The following is a 17,623-nucleotide window of genomic DNA, read 5'->3' as shown; positions in this document are numbered from 1 at the left end:
TTCTGCACATGAGCCCCTAACATGCCTGGTGGTGGTGGTGGTGGCGGGGGGGGGGGGGGGGGAGCTGAAACATACATCAGTGCCATAATTTTTCAATTGAATGCTGACATGTTAAAAATGGATATGTCTATATTTTCTGAGTGATATATTCAGGTGGTTAGACCCTTGTACTAATGAGATAAATATTGCTACTCATATAGGTCAATAAGCTTCATTCTGTGAGACTTTCCTAAATGCAAACATTTGTAGAATTAAGTAAAAAAGTGTGGGAGACACCGCTCAAATTAACACTATGAGAAAAGTGTGATGGGTGAGTAACATCAACTTTTTATTGCAAAGAGCGTTAAAAACCACTGCTATTATACACTTGTTTCCCATTGCTTAAATTCCTGTGAGGACTGTGTCACAGTCCCTGGGGGGTGCTTTTTTCCATTTAAAAAACATTGTGAGGATTTGTAGATATTGTTCTGTTCTCCACAGAACTGACCTTCCAGGCCTCCTTTGATACAAGCTTTGTGAATATAATGTACAAACATAAACACTTTTGCTACTCACATTTTAGTTTTTACGTTGTAGTCACATAATTGAATCATTTTGTGCTAGCATGCTTTTGCCAAATATCTGAAATACAAAATATGTTGAGTTTTTAAACTAAGTATTCATAAGTTACATTTTTCACTTCTGTCAATAAAAATGTTGGTATGAACTAAGGTAAAACAAAAGTACTTATGGAATTATAATATTCAAATTATTACAAATATATTTGATAGGACAAGTGTTTATATCTGTGAAATGACTACAAGATTTCTGAAACCTCATTTTCAGGAAGATTCTTATTTACTGAAATATGTTAATGATATTTTAAGATAGCTAACATTTATTAATGTTTACTCAATCCCATGCATGGTGAGTAGTGTTTTATGTGAATTAATTTGTTCAGCTCTTATAACAGCATGATAAGGTAGTTATTATCAGTATCTAAATTTAGACAAGAGTGCTGATGAAAAATTTATCATATTTCACAAAGTAAGGGATAGAGCAGGGATTAGAATCAGGCACATTTAGCTGTTTTGTTGTTAATCCTCACCCAAGGATATATTTTTTCAATACATTTTGATTGATTTTAGAGAGGAAGGGAGAGAGATATAAACATCAATGATGAGAGAGAATCACTGATCGGCTGCATTCCCCACACTGAGGATCAAGCCCACAACCTGGGCATTTGCCCTGACTGGGAATCGAACCATGACCTCCTGGTTCATAGGTCAATGCTCAACCACTGAGTCATGCTGGCTGGGTCCAAGGATATTTTTCCATTGATTTTTTGAGATAGTGGAAGGGAGGGGGAGAGATACAGAGAAAGAAACATCAATGTGAGGGAGACACATTGATTGGTTGCCTCCTGCACACACCCCAACCGGGCACCAGGGATCCAGCCTCCAATTAAGGTAAGTGCCCTTGATTGCAACTGAGTCCAGGACCCTTCAGTCCACTGGCCAACGCTCTAATACTGAGCCAAACTGGCTAAGGCAAGAACCCAGCAATTTTGCAGCAGAGTGTGTGCTTCAAAACGCTTGGTCAGGGTCCAGGCCCACCAGTTCTCTGTGGCTTATCTGTTGAATGCTGCTTTCCCCACAGAACAAAATAATTCCCACGCATGTCAGTGTCCTCCCAGAGTGGATATTGTAGAGGTCCCCATAGCTTTCAAATCAGTACTGCCCTGTGTGTGTGTCCTCATTATGGGCATTCTGGGTACCTCACTGACACACAATTGCCTTCAGAATGTAGGATAGTTCCCCTTTTTAAGTTGTTTCCCACTGAGGCCCTTGGTGCTGATGTAAGGTGAGCTTGCTTTTTCCTCCTTTTATCCCAAAGGTTTTCTGTATTCCCCTCCCTCACAAATGGACCCCATGGAAAACGATGGATAGAAATAAGGCCTGACTTCTTTGCTCTTCTCTTTCTACTTTTATGCCATAATTTTTAGAGATAGAATGAGGTTTGCACTTTGGGGTTATTCACTTCCCCATATCATATCCTCTAGATCAGGAAGTTTAATGACCTCAATCTTTTTTTTTTTAATATATTTTATTGATTTTTTACAGAGAGGAAGGGAGAGGGATAGAGAGTTAGAAACATCGATGAGAGCGAAACATCAATTCAGCTGCCTCCTTACACACTCCCTACTGGGATGTGCCCGCAACCAAGGTACATGCCCTTGACAGGAATCCAACCTGGGACCCTTCAGTCCTCAGGCTGATGCTCTATCCACTGAGCCAAATTGGTCAGGGCTAATGGCCTTAATCTTAATTACAAGTAGCATCTTTCTCTACACTATGCAGGCTAATTTTAAATGTTTATTATTTTTTAAATTACAGTTGAAATTAAATATTGTATTAGTTTATTTTTCTAGTAAATTGATATTTTTATTTTGCTAAACAGTCAATTTTTTTAGAAAATTAAAAAGCTTATGTGACTGTTTTCAAATCTTAGCTATGGTGAATTGTGCTGCTATGAACATAGGGGTGCATATATCCTTTCTGATTGGTGTTTCTGGTTTCTTGGGATATATTCCTAGAAGTAGGATCATGGGGTCAAATGGGAGTTCCATTTTTAACTTTTTGAGGAAACTCCATACTGTTCTCCACAGTGGCTGCACCAGTCTGCATTCCCACCAGCAGTTCATGAGGGTTTCTTTTTCTTCACATCCTCTCCAGCACTTGTCATTTGTTGATTTGTTGATGATAGCCATTCTGACAGGTGTAAGATGATACCTCATTGTTGTTTTGATTTGCATCTCTTGGATGATTAGTGGTACATTTACACAATGGAATACTATGCTGTTGTAAAAAAGAAGACATTCTTACCATTTGCAACAGCATGGATGGAACTGGAGAGCATTATGCTAAGTGAAATAAGCCAGTCAATGAAAGAAAAATACCACATGATCTCACTCATTTATGGATAATAAAGACCATTATAAACTGATGAACAAAAATAGACACAGAGGCAGAGCAGCATTGAACAGATTGTCAAATTACAGCAGGAAGGACAGGGAGGATTGGGGGGCGGCGGGGAGGGTAAGAGATCAACCGAAGGACTTGTATGCATGCATATAAGCATAACCAATGGACACAAGACACTACGAGGTAGGGGAGGCCAGGGGAATGTCAAGGGGGAGGAAAAGGAGACATATGTAATACTCTTTGTAATATTTTAAGCAATAGAACAAAATTTTAAAAAAGCTTATGTGACATATTTCCAAACATTGTCTCTTTATGTTCATTAAAACAGTGATTTTCTTTTTTAAATATTATATTAAAGTATACAGCATAGTAGTTAGACATTGTTGTAACTTACAAAGTGATTTCCCCAATAAGTAAAGTATTCACTTGGCAGCATACATATTTATTACTCCGTACAACATTATTGGTTATATTCCCCATGCGGTACTTTACATCTATGTGACTATTTTGTAACTACCAATCTGTACTTCTTAATCTTTTCACCTTTTTCATAGAGCCCCTCCATGCCCCCCCCCCCCATCTGACAACTGTCAGTCTGTTTTCTGTATCTGTGAGTTTGTTTCTGCTTTGTTTGTTCAGTTACTTATTTAGATTCCACATATCAGTAAAAATCATATGGTATTTATCTTTCTCTGTCTGACTTATTTCACTTAGCATATATCCCTTATGTCTCTTTTGCCACAAAAGGTTAGAGTTCATTCTTTTTTATGGCATATCTAAGCTAATTTTTAAAGCCATTGTTTGACTATAGACATAGAAATTCCATCTTGCAGTTCAGAAACTACATGTGAATTCTTTCCCTTATGCATTTCTGCTCAACCGAAACCATTAGCTAGTTATTAATAATAGGAAAAGAGTGATGAGAAGGCAGACATTATAGGCATGATATTTGGGCAGCTTCACCAGGAAGCTGCAATTTCACATTCTCCAGGGAACCACCGGTCCATTCCTCACAGATCACTAGGAGAAGGGGTCCTACAAAGGGGAGATAGATGGATGCTCAGTGATGTTAGGATGAGTAGGGAAGGTGTTTGTTAGCCACATCTGGGAACAGATATCATTGGCCAGAATGGGTGTGGCCACTTCAAGCCAGTGAAAATTAGGGAATACATACTCCCCTAAACAAAGGAATTATCTCTCTTGGCTCTTGGTTCTTGGCTCTTGACTTTTGACTCTTGGCTTGTGGGCTGGCTCTCTCCTTCCTGATTCCTTGCATTCGCCCATATGACCCACAGCCATGGGGACTCACATGCGATGGACTGATGGACTACAGTGGGAAACACTAACTAAGCTAGCCAGATGAGGTATGGGACTGGACACTGACTCTGATCCTGTTCCTATGAAAGCCACAGCTCTACTTCTTTTATGGCAGGAATAAGGAAGAAAGGCCCTTGGAAACTCAGGGACTTAATTCCATGTAAATAAAAATCATTTGTTCTCCTGTGCAAATCTCAGAAAATTCTTTTTATTGGTATATTGCAATAATTCCACTCCCATAAGCAACAGATGGGGGCCTTTCCCCACTGGTAACATAACCACAAGTGTGCCCATTTCCTGCACATTTCCCTTTATTCCCACATAGATGGGTGCCTTGCAATGACTAGGAGAACTATTCTGTTTATGGAAAGGCAAAAGAGAAGAGCTCATTGATACATTTAAAAAACACTACTCATTTAATATATGTTGACCAACAAGTTCACTGTTGCTACAGAGTCCAAGGTGTCTGAGACTCAAATTTGAATCACAAATGCCATATAAATTAATAGAAGGAAGCTATACATTTATAGCATATCAATAGTAGATGATATAAAAGCATGTGGACATCAGGAAAAGACTGAGCAGTTCTAACTGTACGGCTCAGGGAAAACGTTATACTGGGCTAGCACATTTGAACTAGATTTCGAAAAGTATTTGGCCTACTTGTGAGAAAGGAAATTTCAGGTAGAGCAACTGTCATGGGAAAATGCAAAAAGACTTCAAGTTATCAATTTTCCAGGTAATAGGCTCTGACCAGACTAAGGACTTTATTCCTGGGAGAATGGGAGTTGGCAATGCCGAGGGCATGGAAGCAGAGGTAAAGTTCTAACACCAGTTTGCAGATGTCAACACCATTCCTCAAATAACTTATCTTATTTTTTAAGGAGGGGAGTGAAGGGGAGGGGAGAGAGAGAGAGAGAGAGAGAGAGAGAGAGAGAGAGAGAGAGAGAAGAGAAAAGAGAAATATCAATGTGAGACAGACACGTTGACTGGTTGCCTCCCTCTCATGTCCTGATTGGAGGTGGGGAGTAAACCTCTACCCAGGTACCTGGAATCTAACCAGCCACCCTTCAGTGCTTGGGCCAATGCTCCAACCACCAAACGGCACTGGCCAGGGCTCAAATAACTTATTTTAAATATTCTTGGGATGTCTTAGCCTTCGCTGGTATTGAAATACATTGTCTCTAAGTTATTTGGTCTTTTCTCCTACAATCACAAATTTGCTCAATAAATTTGTGAATTTATAACCAGCACAATTTGTGGCCTGTGGCTGGGATACTCAATAAGATGGAAAGTAAACCATTGCATGTAAATGGTCTCTGTGTTTTTGTCAGCAGACAAAAAATAAATTAAAAAGTGGTTTTCTTCAACCTCCCTAGTGTCAGAAATGTGAAGTGAAATATACCTTGGAGAATAATAATCATCAAGAGATTTTCCTGGCCCTAACAATAAATAAAATAGCAAATGACAACAGAAAAAAAAAATTGGTTAAATTAAAATACACATAAGTGTATTATATCATTGACTCATTTACTTTTTTTCATTATGCAACCACTCTTTTTTAAAATATATTTTTTGTTGATATCAGAGAAGAAGGGAGATGGAAAGAGAGATAGAAACAGCAATGATGAGAGAGAATCATTGATCAGCTGCTGCCTCCTGCATATCCCCCAGCAGGGATCGAGCCTGCAACCTAGGCATGAGCCCTGACTGGGAATCAAACCATGACCTCCTGGTTCATAAGTCAATGCTCAAACACTGAGCCAAGCACGTAGGCCAGGCTATAAGCACTATTAGGGTCTTCTAAGAGTTAGGCAATGAGGAAGATAATGCTAATGAATAAAATATTACTATGGTAAAGTAAAATCCTTCTTGAGAAGCTCAAAGTCTAGAGAATAATTACATATGAACAAGCAAGCCAAACATTGCATGGGCTTTCTCCCTAAAAGTACTTGAATTTTAATCTTCTCCTAAATCTTAATGCTAGCTAGCTCACTGAATCCTGCTCTATAATACCAGGCTGTTCTTGGCCAGTGGGGCCATCTGGTGGACGGTGGAGGATGTTGTTGATAATAAAAAACGTTGCCTCCTCACTCTGTTCATTGCTTTCATCTCATTCTTTTTAGCTCTTGTTTCACACAATTCTGGTTAAAATACTTCTGGGCAATTCTGACTTGAATTGTTTCTTTCTTTATATTTTTCATTTGTTTTCCTCAATTTTGTCAGAAATAAATGTATTCCCCTTACTACCTTCCTTGTTCCTTTTAATTCAATATATTAACCAAAACCCAACCATGATCAAGATAATGCTAGTTAGCATTAGTGCAACATCTATGCTAAAGAAAACAAAATCCACTATTTCCATTTGAAATTATACATGAAGTATAAGTGGCTCCATTATTGAGTTATTGGAAATATCATGAAATGAGCTTAGAAATATTAATATTTTACATTTTCTCCTTTATTCTATTTTCTGCCATAAGCACAAACGTCACATTTTTTTATATTTGTTTGATTTGATTATAATTTATGGCTTCATTTCTTGATTGGATTACATGCTCAGCAATATTGTTGTTTCCATACACCAGATACATGATCAGCAGGATTTCATAGGCATAGTTCTAGACCATAACTTATGGCATTTTTCTATAATATAAAGCACAACACATTTCTAACAATTACTTTATAAATACATCTAGGAAAAACTGAAAATAAAATATTTTTAATATGTAATAACTAATTTGTTTATATATTATAAAAGAGTCTTATAAATTATTTCTTTATCTTTAAAATGGTTATTGATTACCTCTTACGTGCCAGACACAAAGTGTTAAGGACTACAAAAAATAATCTGGTCATGTAACCAAAATGTTGGTTAATCATTATAATATATCAATATTGAACAAACCATTGAAGTCCCGATTAACACCTGTCATCCCAACAAATTTATGTGTCCCTCTCAACCTTTATATCTTATTTCTAATTATTTAATGCTTTTAATTAAGTTGAGGGTAGCTTACTGTTACAAGTAGATTTTCAAGGTTTCATAATTTATTCTTAATTATACCATGAATATTTAATGTTGCAAATTTTTCATCCTATGTTCTGGAATTAGTAGCCACCATCCCAGTTGAACATCGCGTATACATCCCCTTCACTTTTTTCCTACTCCTCATTACATTTAAGCTCTCACTGTTTCTCATCTTGATTATTGAAATGGACTTCATGACTTTTCTTCCGGATTTAATCCACTTTGCACATTGATGCATGATATAATTTCATTGCCCAAAACCCTTTGGTAGTTTTCTAGTATATATATAATGTGGGATAGACCACCTGGCAAACCATGAAAGGCCTTTCAAAAATTAGTCCTATTTTCCTACCTACATTTACCTTTTAATATTTGCCTGCATCCAGATAAACTTGAGTTCAGATCCCATTCTGACTATAATTTAGTGAGGGAAGTTATTTTACTCCTCTGAGCCTTATTTTTCTCACTCATGCTTAAAATGAAGATAATAATACCTACTTCATACATAAAGCTGTGTTAAATGAATATATATATATATTCATTTATATTCATTTATATTCATTCATATATATATATATGAATATATATATATTCATATATATATACCTGACTAATGATAGTTCAAACATATTACCAGGTAGAATTGTTTTTAAATTACAGTTAGTAATATTATTAAGTAGAATGCTTTCTGGGCTTCAAAATAAGTCATTTAATATTTGACATACATGTTCTACTCTTTCCTGCTTTTGCCTCAGTGGTTTCCTCTGCCTGAAATTCTCTCCTCTCCAACTCAGCAAACAGAAATTCTATTTATCCTTCAAGGACCAGGCTTAATGTAATCTCATTTAAGACTCTGCTGATCAGTTCAATTTAAAATAAATTTAATTGAATTGAACGCACCTCTCATAGCCATGTATCCATACTTCTCCCACTGCACTCCCCAGGGTCACCCAATTCAGTACTGTAATCTGTTTTATTTTCTGCTAGCTTGTTAGCACTACAGGGGAGATTAGCATCTGATTTATCTTGAGCTTAATCTGAGGACATGATTTCTCATACTATGCATACCAGACACTTCTTACTGTGATCATGCTACATTAAAAAATCACCCAGAACTCGGTATCTGAACACAACAAGCATTTTTGGTTTTGTTTGTTTTCACTCATGGGTCACTGGGTCTGCTGCAGTTCAGTTAAGCTGGGTTGGACCCAAACTCTAAATTTCAGACAGTAGACATGGCTTCAGGCTGCACATGTCTCCATGTATGTCTCATTCACCTTGGACTGATGGTTATTTGGAGAATGTTCTTCTCATGATTACGGCAGGAGCACATGAAGACAGGTGCCGTGGAAGGAACTGGCACATCTTCCCACATTCATTGACAAAAGCAACCATCAATGAGGCAGGGAACTCGATCCCACCTGTAGTGAGTAGGATTGCAATTGCAAAAAGCAATTCTATTAACAAGGAAAAAGTAGGGCCAGGCATAATGCAATCTAGCTCACTACAGTTTCTTTGGTACTCCTTTTTCAGGACAGAAATTCCCTGTAGTGGACTTTGAGAAAGGGGGCCTAAGACAACAAGGATTTCTAACCGGATTTTAGGACAGTAAAATCACAGGATTTGTATATGTGAAGGTCATTCTGGGGTATGTGGAGAGTATGGATTGGAATGTGAGAGCAGACTGGCTACTAAGGAAGTAATTATGAGACACCACGTGGAACATGCCAATGTATTGTGTGTCTGTGGTTATGGAGATTATGGGATAGATCCTGGAGATCTTTAAGTAGTAAAATTGCATGAGTTTAGAAATTGAATAGGTGATGTGAGCAAAAATAAAGGAGATATGGAGAACAGCACCAAGTTTAGGGTAGGATGGTATAATTCCCATCATTAATGTTAGTCTTTAGATGATTATGTAAATTAAATAAAATGAGCAATATAGAACATACTTCATCATAATAATGTCCTAAGTATTGACACATTATAAAGCATTTTCAGACACATTTCATTTTTAGGGCAACGCCATGTGTTCATATTGTCCAGTGGAAAGAAGTTACAGGAATATCTGAGAAATAAATTAGATAAATGTAGACTTAAATCTATGTTTCCTGATTCAGAATCATCCCACCATTGTATAGAGTATTTTTTTGTTCAACCTGTAACATGAGAAAAATGACTTTGGTCCAATTTGGCAATTAAATTTAAAATAAAATGAGGTATTACAAAAGCTCTCTTACATAATAATTATAATATCTATCTCCAGTAATTTTTTCCTAAATTACATATACTATTATTTTGTTGAGCCTTTCATTGTTTTCTTCATGTTATAGCATTACGTCATCTTACACAAATGAAGAAATCACACTGAACTTTATTTCCTTCTTTTTATTTATTTCTTTTTTTGTTCTCTTTTCCCTTTTTCCTTTCCCTTAATCTTTCCTCCTCTCTTCCTTCTCAGTCTTTCATGTCATCTTTCATTATTTATGGTTTTCTTTCTATTTTGCAAATATTATCTCTATGCCCCAACTATAGAGAAGACTCTATCTCAGTGCTATATACTTCCCAAAAGTTCAATATACTTTAGTGAACTAAAGAATATAGAGTCTACTCCATCCTTTCATTTTGCAATGAGATAGAAAAATACTCCTCCCTTTTACTCAAGTAAAATTACTTTCCATCTACAACTCTCTGAATATACTCTGCCATCTCATGGCTTCATAGCTTCTCTTTGTAGCTTCCTCTAGTCCCTTCTCTAAGACAGAATTGTGTCCAAAATACGTGATCCAGGCAGCATTCATACACCCTTTTCTTTATTCACCACAGGTGACTGGTCTAGGATGACCACTTGACAGGCTATCAAGAAAATGGAAAGTGCTTGGGCTGAGACCGCCCAGAAATATTTGTGGAAGGTGCCTAAGGTGGCTGCACCTCCTGGGCCTGTTGCTCCTTCTTCTTTCTGCCTGGAAAGTGCAACATGATGCCTGAAAGTTGAAAAGCCATCAAGCCACTGAGAGAATGAAAGCCACACATTATGGAACAGGGAACCAAGGCATGAAAAGAGCATGAGTGAGCTGCTCCTGGTTCATAATGGCCCTGGACTGCCTACTTCTAGACTTCTGTTGTTAGAGAGAAATACACCCTTTGTGTGAAGCTTGGCATTACTGATACACAAGTACTTAAATCTTACTCGTACATGATTTTCTTATCAGATACCCTTTTTCAAAATTTTCTCTTATCCACGAGTTTCCATAACATCTTGGCCTTTATGTGTAATCCTTTTGTTGATCCATCTATATTGTTGTTAGTCTACAAGCCTTTGGAGCTCAAGGACTGTAACTCATGAGTACTCTTCCCCAGGGATTCTGGGATGTATCCACAATAGGATAGGGGCTGAGTAAAAGTTTTGAAAATTAAATTGAATTGAGATAAGTTGAATTGAATTGAGTTGAGTTGAATTGAATGTATTCAATTTTCCCAGGCATTGGAAAAAATAATCTAATAGGGGCCATTCTTCAGTCCTCCTTAACCAATTCATTTGCTACAGTGATGTACTGTTGCACAAAACTCAAGTGTGGAGAACTCATTCTGCCTCAACACCATGGGATAAGCATATTTATTTTGTCAGCTCTACATCCGTTCTTTTGGTTTCTATTCCTCCTCTTCACCATATTGATTTTACTTTGAGGGAAGCTGTTCTTCCAACTCTCAATTCCAGTTTCCACTTGCAGAAATGGGCACATGATCCAGGCCTTGCCATTGAGTATAGTCCAACCATTTGGCCAAGGTAAGAGTATGCAACCCAAGATAAGCCAAGAACATAATTCTGGAATTTTGTTTGCTAGTTGGGAAAGAAAATGCTCTTTGTGCTGAGACTGATCATGGTAAAGACATCATAAATCTGGAAGTGCCAGGAATCCCAGTGTGGACATAACAGGTCTATGAATGAACTCCAAAGAGAAAGGGGCAGAACCAAAAGACTGAAGGGAATTGGAATGAGAAACCAAGTCCTGTGAGTGGGGATATTTCAGTACTTGGGTCTAGAAAATGATCTCTTAAATTAGACTGGCATTCATAAATATTAACTGTTTGTGACTTGGGGAAAATTACTTAACCATTCTGTTTCCTTGTGTATAATATGAGGATGATTATAGCACCTCAATTTAATCTTCACTTTGAAGTTTAAGTGAGATATCATATGTAAAAAACTTAGAACAGTGTCAAACACAGAGCATGATCAATACATATTAGCCTTTGTTAATATAGACATTTTAATATATGGCATTTGAGGTATGTACAGCAATAAGTTCTCTTTTTTGCCTACACTGATTTGAGCTGGGGTTCTATCACTTTCAACCAAAAGGGTCTTGTCTAAAACAATTAACATAAAGCATAAAGCCCCACAGTGTATGGGTTTATGGCAGGCCAAATTCCCTTCTGGGGACTGAGGCAGAAAAGGGGGATTGAACCAATTGACCTAAGACCATCTGGCTCTCCTTAGTTGATATCTATCAGTAATTTTACCTCCAACTCCTAGTTTGGAAAAGAGTTTCTTCATCACCATCCTATTTATATTCACAAATATCCTCCTTCTATACTTCCTGCTAGGATGATTCCTTTTAAAAAGATATAAAATACAAAAAGTGTGAAATCAAACATGAGAGTGATAAAATGAAATAAAATATTTCTACAATTAAAATATATTTTCTATTTCTTTTTATTTCTTAAATCTTAATCTGGAAACTTTTTCCATACTGGTTTAGGGTAAATAATATCATAAGTAAGCAGCCTACATGCTAAATAGCATAATTTTCTTGGTGTCGATTACTGGAGGGATATGCAGGGGATTTGCATGCTTAATTCCCATTAGCACCTGTCACTGGGATTTATTATCTCAGAGTTAATTCTCCACTCACTGCAGCCAAGAAAAAGAAAGCCCTGGTACATGGATTAAAATTAAGTGGTTTTTTAAAAATATTTTTCAGAGCGAGATAAATTTCATGTCTGTTCCTTAAGCACCTACAGCATTCCAATCCTGAAAAATTCATAATTAAATTCATTTTTGGTAAATATTTACCCAAATTTGATTTTATTCAACAACTAGAAAAACATATTCATAATTTGAAAGTCTGTCTTGGGGGTAAAAGAAGTCTTATTAAAGGACTTAAATAAGTTTTCAAATCTATTGGCTTTCATTCTTCCACTTAATATTTAATAAGTGCTTATTGACCATCTATTATGTGTCACGCAGTTTTCTAGGTTCTGGGGCGAAAGCAGTGAAACTACTAGGGGAAAAAATCCCTCTCCTTTAGAAGCATACTATGGGAGAGTACATACATATACATAGACACATGTTTACACATATGTCTGCATACACCTATATGTAGATGTGTTGGATGGAAAACCAAACCAGGTGAATACCATTGAGCAAGGTGAGGTGAGTGCTATTTTAGGTAGTTGATTAGAAAAGGTCTCTCTAAGCAGTGACAATTGAACCCAGATCTAAGTGAAGTGAGTTAGGCTTCTACACTCAGAAGCCTAAGCAACACTGCATTATATCTTTCAGGAAGAAAAAATAAAAGAAATCAAGGAAGGATGTGTTAAGGAAAGTTTTATGAGCGACCCTTGATTATAGGAAACTCAACTGCTTGGTAAAGCTGAACTATTTGCTGGTTGTTTCCCTGTCCTAGTTCTGGTGCTATCACTCTTCCCCTCCCTTTTCTACTTCATCTCTACTTACCATTCCCGCCCCCTGGGGGCTGAGTTTCAGTGTTGAACTACTTCTCTTCTCTTTTACGTTTCTTTTAAAGGCTTAATTTCATGCAGTATCTGTCATTGAGCACTTCAATGCCCAAAACAGGATTATGTGACAATTTAATTTTGTTTAACTAACTAGACTTTGAGGATTCTTTCCTATTGAGCCTTTTTGGCATTCAACAACCGATGTTAACTGGACACCAACTATATATTGGGCTCTATGTTAGGATCTGGGGATGAAATGATGAACAAGACAAGATGTCTGCCTTAAAAATAGTTTAATTCTAATTAGGAGAGATAGGCATTTAAATTGTAAATAAACAGCTTTTAGATAGTGTTAATGTGAAAGTGATAAATGTGGGGGTTTCTTCCTTACTACTGCTGTCCTTCTTGGAAAAACTGTAAAGACAAATATGAAATATAATTATAATCCTTTCTGGTGATGTCATCCTCAAAATAAATGACAGGTTATGAGTGGCCTAGATGCCCTGCCCACCATGGTGGTCACTAGCCATGTGGCTATTTAAATTAAAATTAATTGCATAAAATTAAAATTCCCATAGCCACATTGCTCAAGTGCTCAGTAGCCACATGTGTCAAATGACTACCATTTTGGAGAACACAGGCAAGAACATATTCATCATTGCAGCGTGCAGCTGATGGGAATCTGTACCAATGGTGAGAAGAGCAGCTAACAATTTTATGTGTTAGACACTTCGCAGACGTTTAACTCATGTATCTCTCACAAAACCGTATGGTAGTTATTGCTACCAGGCCTACCTTACAGATTAGGAAACTGGGGTACTTAGTTTTATTGTTCAATATCTGTCAACTAGTAATAAGATATGCTAAGAATTAACCCAGCCAGTCTGGTGCTGGAAACTACACTCTGACCAACATATCAGGGTCCCTTGGTGTGGGGAAACCACAGAGAGGAAAGAGATTTTAGCATAGAAATGGGAGGTGGCCAGATCTGTCAATGTCTTTGCCAAAGATGACCTTTTCAGGTCTATCAGACTCATCCAAGACACCTTGTATTGAGTAGAGGTTTGGATGGAGGTCGGCAGGCAGCACCGTGGAATATTAGAATTGAAAAGAACTATGAAACCATCTAATAAAATACTGCACAGATGAAGAAACCGAGACATGCAGTTTACCTGACTTATCCAGAATGACAGGGCGAGTTATGAGCACAGCCCAGATTAGACAGAAAGCGTCCTTCCTCAGTGTGTGTTTACACTTTGCCTCCTTGGCACCGAAGAGCTTACATTTCCCTGATACATGATTTATTATCAGCTTAAAAATGTACTAATTTGGGGAAGTGGTTTTCTTCTTCCCAGAATGTTAGCTGTGCAAGCGTGTATTAACCTTTGCAAAAAGCAATCACTTTCCTTTTGTCTAGCCTTCCTTATTCTATCCACCCATCTTACATTCTTCCTTAGCTGCCCAGCCAATTCTTCCCTGGAAAAAAAAAGGGGGGGGGTGTTAAAAAAATTCATAGCAGTTTGATTCCTTATACACACCATTAGGAGTTTGGAAAACATGTCCTAAGTTCCATCACCACTTTAAGTGGGTCCCTACAAACCCTGTGCATTGTTGCTGGGACTTTCTCCTGGCATCGGTGTCATCTCACCAAGATGCACGCAGGTAAAGCTGTCTTCAAGCCTGAGTTTTCCTTGAGCTGTTAGTTTCTGTTCCATGACAGAGAGGTTACAGGCGCCTAGAGCATAAAGCAGTCTGAGTGGAGCGGACCATCGCCAATGTGCAGCCGGTTGGGGCACTGCAAGAGCTTCATGCCTTCTGCCCAGTCACGCAGGACTTCAGCCCCAGCCCGCCCCGGCTTAACCAGTCTCCCGACTGGAAGCGCTAGACCGCGTCCCGGCCCCGGGAGTCTGGCTCCGGCTTCGCTGGCTCCGTGGAGAAGCTGGCAGGCGGCGGGCTGGGCTCCGCAACACACCGCCAAGTGGCTGGGGGCGCGCCGCTCCGCTCCGGGAGTCGGGGTCTGGCGCCCCGCGGGGGGCAGGCGCGCTCCCCGCCCCGCAGCCGCCTCTTCCCGCAGGTCTCTCTCCCCGCTCCCGCGGGTACCCCGCAGCCGGCCCGCCACCTCCCGCCCCGGGCGCGCATCCCTGCATCCCCGCTTACATAAGGCCGGGCGCGCTCCCGCGCCGCTTACCCCGGGTGGAGCCGGGCTGCGCCCTCCACGCCTCCTCGGCGCACGTCTTGGAGCCTCCCGACGCCCCACGCGGGGAGGGGACCCTCCTTGGCCACTCGGCCGCGGCAATCGGGACGTCTCCACGCGTGGCGAGAACACAGATTGGAGAGCAGAGCGCCTCACGGTGCCCAACTCTCTCTCCACTCCCTCCTCCCCCCGGTTCTCTCCGCCTCCTCCCCCTCCCCCCTCCCTCGCCCGCCGGTGCCTGAGAGTGTGGGGCGCGGGCGAGGGGACCGGGAGAACAGTCCGGGCTGGGCGCGCGGCGGAGCTGCGGCGGCTGCTGCTGCGGGGAGGAGCGCCGAGGTGGCCGCCTGGCGTCGCCCCGACTTCCCAAGTGGGGGCCGAGCCTCCAGTCGGAAGGCACCGGGGAAGCGGGTCCTGCAAACTCCGCCTCGGCGCCCCCTCTCCACCCCTTGGCCCCTGCCCTTGGAGAAAGTGGAGTGCGGCGCGCGGTTGTCATCCTTCCCGTGGACGAGGCGCGGTGCACGGACTCGGCTGCTGGCCGGGGGGCTTTCCGCGGTTCGCGCCGGTGCTCCCCCTGCCCACCCTGGTCGACGATGAGGGAGAGTCTGCGGGCGACAGCGGCCCGCTGCGGACTGGGACTGGGATACGTGCTGCCCATGCTGGTGCTCCCTGCCCTGGCCCTGCTCAGCGCCAGCCGCACGGGCTCCGCTGCTCAAGGTAAGGGGCTGGCCAGGCTCCCAGGCCACCTCCCTTCGCCGCTGCCTGCCTTCCCTCCTTCTTCCTCTCCTCCTCCACGGTCCTCCCGGCTTCCTTCGTGAGCCCCCGGGGCCCTCCACGCGGCTCACTTAAGCCACTTTCAACCCCGCTTTCCCAACTAGTCGGGAAGCTTTGGTCATTAGGGTTCATTCGTCTTCCGAGATGGGCACGGATGGGCCAGGGACACGCGGGGTGTGGACCTGCATCTGCCCCTGGGCGTGTGGGCTCCTGGGGTGCCCTTTGCACTTTCTGCCCCACGCGCACACGGTGTGGAACATGGTGCCCGAGAGACGTGGAGACACGCGCGGTGTGCGCGTCCGTGTGGCTGCACAGATGCGCCCGGGTGCCGGAGGCTCCCCGCGCGGTGCCACGTCTGGGGTGGCAGGGTCTTCAGTGAGTCTCGGAGCGCGCCAGGCGCGGAAGGGCGCGCAGCTAAGGACATGTGTCCCTGAGGGCGGAGGACTCAGGTCTGGGGCCCCCCGGCTGCTGCTCTGGGCGCCCTGGAGACACAAGCCCACCCGCCCCGCTCCTCCCAGCCGGCGGCAGGCCCGGGGGTGCGCCTCCTCACGCACAGCCTCGGCGGCTCGCTCCCGGCTGGCCGCGCAGAAACTTAGAGCCCGGGAGCTCTGGGGAAGCGGACTGGACGCTCAAACCAAATCCGAAAGTCCCCGGGGTCACCGGCCGCTTTATAACTCTGACATTTTCATGGAACGCGTCTGAGCTTGAAAATAAGTGCCCGGGGCCTTGGGCCAAACCGGGCTTGGGAGAACAGCGGCGGGGAGTTGGCTGTGGGAAGGGAGGAGGGGAGGGAGGGGGGCTGATCACCTAGCTCCCTTCGTGCCCCTGGAGTTTGAATCGGGAGCGGCGGCCCCCAGCCTGCTGAGCCCCAGAAGCGGAGTGGAAGAGGGACGGGGAGGAAAGAGCCCACGCTGCCCCCTCCGGGGTTTATCGTGTCACCTGGGCTCCCACCCTCCTGGCCAAGCAAAGCGCCAGCCTGGGTCCTTTTGGCTAGTTCTCTGGTGGTGGCTGGCTCTGAAGCGGCAGCTCCGCTTTTCCGCGCGGCGGGGGTGCGGTTGTGGTGGGAATGGAGGAAGCTTTTGCAGCACTGGGAGATGATTCAGGCATCCCATCGTCTTGGTTACGTCTCTTTAAACATGAGAGAGCAGAGAAGGTGCAGCGATAGCCTACACGGCTGCTCGGACACTCCGGGGGGTCCCGACAGCCCTCACTCTGACCTGAGAGGGCGCTGGGGGCGAGGGCGTGGGAAGTCCAGCGCAGGGCTGAGCATAGGCCGGCGCGGTCCGGGTAGCGAGGTAAGTGATTAGCGAGGCTTTGTGAATTAGCCATAGCTACTTCTACTTCGGGAGTAAATTTTCCTGCTGCCGCCTTAAGTGGCCGCGCTCATAAATCCTTTCCTCCTTGCCAGATGCCTCCCGCCCCAGGTTCTGCCCTGGTTTTCCTGTGCATACTTCCAGAGCTCATCTGTCCATTTCACAAAGCAATCTCCATGGAGACTCCCATGAACTTGTAGGTTTCTTGAAATTGGTTAAGAAGTTCTCAGGGCCGCAGCCAAGGGTGCTGGGGGGTGGGGTGGGGGGGCGGGAGGGGCTCTGTTTGGAAGTT

The 17,623-nt window shown here is 42.3% G+C and overlaps 1 protein-coding gene across 2 annotated transcripts in view; it reads left to right on the top strand.

Moving 5' to 3' along the window:
• The first annotated feature begins 15,509 nt into the window (after positions 1 to 15,509).
• Positions 15,510 to 17,623, top strand: part of UNC5C (unc-5 netrin receptor C) — a 372,686-nt gene continuing 370,572 nt past the window's right edge. For both annotated transcript variants that reach the window (XM_036340067.1, XM_036340076.1), the window contains exon 1: positions 15,510 to 15,961. In XM_036340067.1, the coding sequence (XP_036195960.1) occupies positions 15,838 to 15,961 (124 nt within the window). In that variant the 5' untranslated portion in view covers positions 15,510 to 15,837. The remainder of the gene's footprint in view (positions 15,962 to 17,623) is intronic.

Source organism: Myotis myotis, unplaced genomic scaffold (assembly GCF_014108235.1).
Source record: "Myotis myotis isolate mMyoMyo1 unplaced genomic scaffold, mMyoMyo1.p scaffold_m19_p_1, whole genome shotgun sequence".
Taxonomy (NCBI): Eukaryota; Metazoa; Chordata; class Mammalia; order Chiroptera; family Vespertilionidae; genus Myotis; species Myotis myotis.
The sequence above is the reverse complement of the archived record's forward strand: the minus strand, read 5'-3'. Positions and strand labels throughout refer to the sequence as shown.